At 42.6% G+C, this 7,914-nt stretch overlaps 1 protein-coding gene across 1 annotated transcript; it reads right to left on the bottom strand.

Annotated features, from left to right (window-relative positions):
- Positions 1 to 1,206: 1,206 nt before the first annotated feature.
- Positions 1,207 to 3,171, bottom strand: LOC139652404 (galanin receptor 2a). Its single transcript, XM_071529481.1, has 2 exons — positions 2,807 to 3,171; positions 1,207 to 1,846 (listed from the first exon to the last, which is right to left on the bottom strand). The coding sequence occupies exons 1-2, from the start codon at positions 3,169 to 3,171 to the stop codon at positions 1,207 to 1,209; spliced, it is 1,005 nt and encodes a 334-aa protein (XP_071385582.1).
- Between the last annotated feature and the right edge of the window lie 4,743 nt (positions 3,172 to 7,914).

Below are 7,914 nucleotides of genomic sequence, written 5' to 3'. Positions count from 1 at the left end.
GTCTCAATATACTGTACATATAAGAAACGAGGAGAAATTTTTCCCGTATATCTCACAATACAGCAACACGTTAATTTTATGCTCACTGAAATTATGGCAATAGTTCCCCTGTACAGCCAGTTCCATGAAATCTGTCAAACTATCACTATCACTTATGCAACACTGAAGCCCTGCGGTCCATATGGCCCTCTAAATGAACATGCAACACTTGCTTTTTCCACTGACAAGATCATGCAGCACATGGTCACAATAGCCAAAAGCAGTAGATAATAGTTAGGCTTGTTGAGGCATATGCACTAGAGACTGTTATTAACACAACATAAGTCTGTGCAGAAGTAATTAAAAAGTACACCGGTTGACAATGGCAAGTTGCATAACATTCTGACTACTAATTATCAGTCCAATACCACCCACAGTTCCTCAGACTCAGGCAATTTTCAGCCAAATACCAACAACCATGTTGATGAAAGACTCCCATCCAAGCTTCCATCCAAAACTGTACTGAGAGATATTTTTTTTCTTTATTTCTTCTGTTCTTAATGTTTTTTTGGGAGGTATTATTAGCCCAAACTCTAATCTTAGCATACAAGCCAATAGATACTAAAGTGGGACTATGTAGTCATTACTCTGGATTGGTTAACCAAAATGAGAATTATTAGTCAAAGAATGGAGGAATAATTTAACCCTATTGTGTTTCGTTAAATTCTTTGAAATGATCTTACCAAGAAATCGGGATGAAACGCAAGAGCATGTTCTACTCTCGAGGCTCTGGGTGCCCAGCTCTTGCTATTATAAGCCAGTGTTTGTGTGATTTCCACGAAAAGTACTTAAGAATCTGGCCATCCATAAGACAATTAGAGAGTATTTGTTGAATCATGCACGCCTTGCTAAGTTGTGGTGTCTAGAGCACAGACCACATGCTGACAACATGTGCAAGTTCTGGGTAAGCTTTTGGCTCGATCACATTAAAAAACATGGATTAAACACAACTCGAGGCATTGTGGGGTGTTGTTAATAAAACAAGTCTTTCTCTTGTGCAGCACAACACTTTGGGGCCTCCCTCATTTGCCAGTATCATCCTGTTACGGTTCTAACCCTTTATACCCTTCAACTCTGTTCCGTGTCATATAAAGACGCAGTTCCAGTGTCTTTACTGTTCCGTTGGCTCTTCTTCTCACAGCTGTCTCCCTGCTGAGGCCGCCAGCTCTAGTTGGACGTCTCCATACTGCTGACCGTGCTCGCCACCTGAATGACGTGCACCTTGTTGACCTCCCTCTTCCTCAGCGCGCAGCCGAACACCTTCCTGAAGCCCTTGCGGAAGTGCTTGGAGACGAGCGCGTAGACGATGGGGTTGAGGCAGGAGTTGGTGTAAGCCACCAGGTGGGAGAGGATGCGCAGGACGTAGGTGGCGTGGTTGAGGGGGAAGTGTCCGAACCACATGCAGAGGATGACCAGGTGGTGGGGGAGCCAGCAGAGGCAGAAGAGCGCGGCCACGGTGACGATCATCTTGGTGACCTTGCGCTTGGCCCGCCTCGACTCGGACATGTCCTTGACGGGGTCCACGGCGGTCCACAGGTAGCGGATGGTGCGGGCGTAGGTCAGGCTGAGCACCAGGACGGGGATGAGGTACCCAAAGACGAAGGTGCACACGTCCATGATGAGGCGCGGCTTGGACTCCCAGGCGGGAATACACACGGCCGTGCCGCCCAGGTCCATCTGTCTGTAGTAGCTGAGATACGGTCCAGAGAATACCAGGGCCAAGCCCCACACCAGGCAGATGGAGGTCAGGGCATTCTTTGGCGTCCTCATCTCCCTGGAGTGGAGTGGGTAGCAAATGACTAGATACCTGTAAAACCAGAGAGCAGATGTTTTATACAGATGGTCAGTCCTGCCATGTATGAGTCATCAAAGGTGTTGTAGCTAGAAATGAGGTTGTAGGGGATGGGGGAGAGTGGGGCTAGTTGTCACATTGATTTCGCGGCATGTTGTTATAACTATCCAAAAAAAATTTGGGGGGGGTTTGAAATAGCTTTACAGTCATTATTTTTGGAATAAATATTTTGGTACTTGAATCAACAAACCTTTGGCTGGTGTAATAAGTGGCCTCACTTCTAGACCAGCCTCACTTACAGCCACAGAGGGTAGGCTGCACAGGCAGATTACTATTATTACTGCTTTCTTTAAGTGACTAAGAAGCCATTTTACATCATAAAACATAATATTAAATGTACATTAATATATCATACTGTTTGAAATCGTATCAGAATTTCTGTTTGCCTGTGTATCCCGGGATGGGTGAGGGAGGGGTTTGTTTACCTGGTGTATGGTGGGTGGGTGGGTGTCATATGTTGTTTTCAAAATGAGAGTATGATTTCATGTTATTATAGTATTTATACTTATTTATACTCCAAAGGAAATGGAATTGGGTGCGGTAAGTTGTCAAGTGGTAGTTTATCAGTAATAAACTTTGCTTCCAGTAAATTATTCAAAATGTAAAAATGCCATTTTTTAGAGAACACCTTAATTTAGCTAGAAAAATGTATAGTAGTAACACTGCTGAGAAATACACCAATAGTAGAGTAAAAAGTTCCCGGTCTCCCCTGTATAGTACTGTCAATTCAATAAAAATATTACAGAACTGCAAAATCTTTTGGCAAAAAGTTAAAATTTATGTGGAATACTGTACATGCCAAATTATTTTACATCTCCCCCCCATATGGATCTTGATTGCATGCAATATGCAGGCTACTTATAATGAAGTTTTCCCTCTGCAAATATTTCACCTTTAGAAAAACTAAAAACGCACCTGTCCAAGGAAACAGCTGCTAGGGTAAAGATGCTGGCGTACATGGTGAGGAAAATGATGAAGTGGACCACTTTGCAAACCACAGGACCGAACACCCACTCATCCATAGTGTAGATAGTGGCTTGGAAGGGCACGCAGAAGACAATGAAGCACAGGTCTGCGATGGCGAGGTTAAGGATGAATAAGTTCGTCGTCTTGGTGTTCATCTGCCCGTTGCGAAAGAGCACGGCGAGGACCAGAGAGTTTCCCACGGTGCCGACCAAGAAGATGATAGAAAACACCAGAGAAATGACCACCGACTCCGGTTTCCAAGAAGAGGAGTTGAGTAAGGAGGAGATATTCATTGTCATTTCGTACTCTTTCATTGTTCATACCGCGCACTTTTGTTGACCAAAATTTGCGCATGGATCGCGGAGACGCATAACTCCTTTGCGCGCAACTTTTCCATCTCCAACACTGGTTGGAAATTCAGTCTGGTATAATCAGTGTAATCTAACAGTAATCTACGGTGTGTAAATGAAACAGCTCAAAGGTAGAATAAGTTGTATCAGGGTCCATCGTTTGAAAGAGACGGTGCCACTCTCACTCCATTCTCCCACCCCACCTACCATCCTCTCTCTCTCTCTCTCTCTCTCTCTCTCTCTCTCTCTCTCTCTCTCTCTCTCTCTTCTCTCTCCCATCACCTAATCATGACATCTCTCCAATTTCATGAATTGGTGCAGAATACAATTTTCTTTAATGTAGGCCTCACTGATAACTTCAGCCTCTAACACAGTGTGGATATTGAAGAGTTGTAAGTGTGGAATTGACACAGATGAGATAAAAGTAATTTTTACGCCTGGGATCTCACAAAGCACAATTAGCTATAGGCCTATATACAGGCCTATATATCAGGAATATAGCTAATTGTGAGAAATTGTGTCTAATAGTTTTATTCAAGCATGGCAGCACTAACCCAAACCCTAAGACTGAAAAAAAAATAGCACAATTAAATCTAGAGTATTAGAAAAAAAACAGACATACATAAGAAAGGAAGTAAATAAGTAAGCAAGTAGATATATATATAGATAGATAGATTGCATATATATACAGTATATGTGTGTGTGTAAAATATTATAAATATATTGAAAAATTAGAAGCAGATTATAGTGATACCACACAAAATACTATCAAGTACAGTAAGTTTATTATAAACACAATACTGAGTGCCACAGACACAGTGTTATTAGCACTGAAATATTTATTATATGGATATTTCAGTGATTTCTCATTAGGGTTGTATCATTATTTACATTGCAATAGAGTGATGGTCTGAGGAAAAAACATCCAAATTTCCCAGCTGGTTATTTTCCGTTACCTGGCAGCTCCCTCAGGTTGTCACCTCAGCTTGATGAGAGTGAGAGCAGCGGCAGCCTGCCCTCTTGTGTTCAGTCAGTGCTTTCTTTCTTGTCCTGTTGTCAGTTGGTCTGGTTATGATGCAACTACAATACATTTGGTAACAGGTTCATTTCCTCTGAAAGATTACGATTAAGTGAACATTTTGTGATGACTAATGGTAAAATACACTGGCTGATGAAACCCTCCAATACATAGATATGCATGGACTTTTTCTTTGCTCATTTTATTTTCATTTTTTTTTCTTTTATTTATGTATTTATTAATTTATTCATTAATTCTTTGAATCACTCACTTCAAGGAGCACTGACTTGAACATTTACCAAATGACATTTACTGTCCATTTCTCATGAAGTGCAGACTTAACCACCCAAACAGGTTGCGTAAATATATATATGTGTGTCTTTTTTGTCTATTGAATTTTCTGTATTGTGTAAATGTGTAAAATAAAATTAAAGTAAAAAGTAAAAAAGTATATATGTAATGTAAAACAATCAACACATCGACTAGATTGTAGCTGCTTGCAGCATGTTGTCTTCAGGGGATGTTATTTAATAAGCTGTATAGTTTGTACAGTCAGACATGTAAACACACTAATAACAAGAGGCACTTGAGCTGCCTGATGTCCCACCATAATCACCACGATATGTTAAACATAACCACTTATGCTAATGAGGTAATTAATTACAGTCATGAATGCATTAATTAGCAGTTATTTCTTTGTCGACATGCTTGTCTTCACATAACACATGGGCAGTATTAATATGAACTCTATCTTAAAGCATTAAGGAGTTACAGTAGTCTCAAGAAAATCTGTTTTTCCTTATTAATATGCAAATTTATGGAGCAAGGTACTCCAAAACCTAATGAGATAATCTACTCTATAGTAAGAATGAAGTTTCTATCATGGATTGTTCTTGGGTTATTGGGTTCGCAAGGATGTGTCTACACACAGACAGACGGACAGAGAAACGGACAGAGAGACAGACAGATGTCACCATGACAACACAATGTCCCACAGCATGGTGGAGCAACATAAAAATCGAACAAACTGCAAACATTAGACTTTTCTCAGTATTTGAGTGCATGACCAGGCTTTGTTGGGGAGTTTAAGGACAGCGCATGACAAGCTCAGCCGAGCGTCAGACACACTGGACAGGCCAGTCTTGACCTCTGACCCCTGCAAATATATGAGGAGATGACCAGCTGGCCAGACATCCCTGCAGTATTTCCCTTCTATCCCTGGTTGAGCCCAGGGCTGAGCACCCTAAGGCCCCACTGCTGTGACCCAGTTCCCCCCTGATGGTGTCCTGCTGGGGCATTCCACCGTCTGAGTCCCTTCATCCTCACTTTCTGACTCACGTTTTTCCACCACTATATATACACTCACTCACTCACAGCAGCATGCATATGCATACAAACACACACACACACACACACACACACACACACCACACACACAAGGGCACATTAACCTACTCCAACAGCTGTACACACACAAATGCAAACACACGCACACAACTAAATTTAACAGGCTTCTTTTTATATCCTGGGGTATCCAGGAGGAAGTGGCTGCCTCAGTCCATTTGTTTCCTCCTCTCTGGGTATTGTTGCTCCTCTGGGAGGCTGAATTGCCCCACAATCAAACATCCTGGAAGTCTAACGAAGGTCAACACGTTTTTTTTAAAAGCTCATATTATCTATCAAATAGGCTGTCAACAGAGAAAAGCAAACCAGGTCCAGGTGTGGCTCATCTCAAAGTTAGAATTCCCAGAATACAGCTTTTTTAATTCTAACTATTCAATTTGTTTGTTATTTCTCAATGTGTTTAAATAAATGAATTACACATCTATAGGGTTTTTCTTTCTATTCCACAGAAATATAGTGTGTACCAGCAGATGGCAGCAGAAGCACAGTGAATGGGAACTAGACTGTATTCCTCCAGTGATATAATACTGTGGTCCATTACTCATAGAGAACTGGATGTTGCTTCAGCAGGGCCACAGGTGGTGGTTCAGGTTTACTCATATCTCGACATCAGTCACTGTTTTAGAAACCAGGAAGCTTGCAGCCTCTGTGATGTAGAGTCCCTGGGTGTCCCATGTGTCAGCGCGGCCTGTGAACTGCCGTCTGATCACCACTGGTATTTCCATGATGCTCTCCTGAGAGCATTTTGTTCAACGCAATGAAGCATAAGAAATGACACAGGATCAAAGTCAGGACCAGATCACAGCTGTCTAAGCGTTGACTGCCACATCTATCTTGTTGTCCCACAAGTGGATCAACCATATTTCATCAGTGTGTGATGTGGGGCCCTGGGGGACAGACACAAGTCAACTGATAATTTGAAAGTGTTCAGATACTTTACTGATCAGATAATCCCAAATGTATAAACCCCATCCATCTTTCATTTCAGGAAGACTAAAATCAAATCAAAGTAATGCCCAAGGTGATCAAGGATATCAGTTTCAAATTAACCCAAGTCATCTTTGGGACCATAGTGCCTGCTCCACTGGCATGAAACCCTCCTGCTACCATCAGGGAAAGAGCAGAAGCCCCCCGAGGAGGAAATGACATCATGGGCTTGTGTCTCCGTTGGACAGGCGGTACTGGAATGTTCAAAGTGGCCTGCTGGGTGAGACTGGTAACCAGACGCCACAGACGCATAGCGGCCACACATGGGAATATTTGAACCCTAATCAGGAGAAATCATTAGAGCCTGTGTGGACTGGGCAGGTGGAGGCAATGAACAACATGGACAGACGGAACGCACCATTACCTGAATTAGGAATGCCTCAATGGATGCATAAATATAGCAACTCCTTGTGCGAACCTTAAAATATCTCATGTACACTAACATTTTAGAGGCCAATTGGGAATCTCATCATAGTTCACAGACCTCAGAGAGCGGGGAGGTGGGACTGTTGGATTGATGATATACTAGGAATTGCGGACATGACTTTACTGAGCACAGCAGGGTACTGTTATACCTAATCATCAGGGCCTGTATGGCCTGGAGAATATGAATGGCTATGGCACTTATTTTTTGTTTCCTATGGGCCACAACCCACACATCATGATTCCCTCATTAAGTATGACTCCAACCCACAAGTGTCAACACTTTCAGAGAGGCGGATCGAAAAGCAGTGACCTCAAAACATCTGCTCTTTACAACAACAGAGAGCTCCGCTCATCCGCTAAAATGGCAAAAAATCAAAATCCTCACGACAAAAACTACACAGTGTAACCAAGGCAGATAAACCTCTTGGTAACGGTCATTCTGGAGCACACAACCCTCTACATCCTCTCAACTCCCCGCAGCCTTGCCTTGCTGATAGTCCCACACTATATAAATAGCGTGCACTTTTAATATGCGCGTGTGTCCAGTGGATAACGTCAGCGCTTTGGGAGAGAAACAAGGAGTGTTTCATTATAAACCTGTACCATTAAAACTCGCTGGCTGGGTCTGGATTTTGGCTCTCACGTCCCTCTCAAACTTTTATGAGGCCAGTTATGATCCTAAATCGATGCAGGAAACTGAGATGGAGGAGCTGGGCTAGGTAAGCAGTGCCATGACCTCACAAATAAAAGGTAGTGTGGGTGATTGTATGGCTATTTGCACCATCGCGTAGTGCATTGCTCAACTTCAAGTGTCAATACGGCTCATATATCTACCGGTCTACCAGATGAGACGACTTGACGCCGGGTCTGGT

This window comes from Centroberyx affinis, unplaced genomic scaffold, assembly GCF_046629955.1.
Source record: "Centroberyx affinis isolate AG114_WGS23_722 - 3 ecotype Tasmania unplaced genomic scaffold, CSIRO-AGI_Caff_v1 ptg001792l_1, whole genome shotgun sequence".
NCBI classification, from domain to species: domain Eukaryota; kingdom Metazoa; phylum Chordata; class Actinopteri; order Beryciformes; family Berycidae; genus Centroberyx; species Centroberyx affinis.
Note: the sequence above shows the minus strand (reverse complement) of the source record. Positions and strands in the feature narration are given on the sequence as shown.

Coding starts and splice junctions, on each gene's coding strand:
- LOC139652404 (XM_071529481.1), bottom strand. CDS start 3,171: ATGAAAGAGTACGAAATGACAATGAATATCTCCTCCTTACTCAACTCC. Junction 1,847..2,806: donor GCAGCTGTTTCCTTGGACAG/GTGCGTTTTTAG, acceptor CTGGTTTTACAG/GTATCTAGTCATTTGCTACC.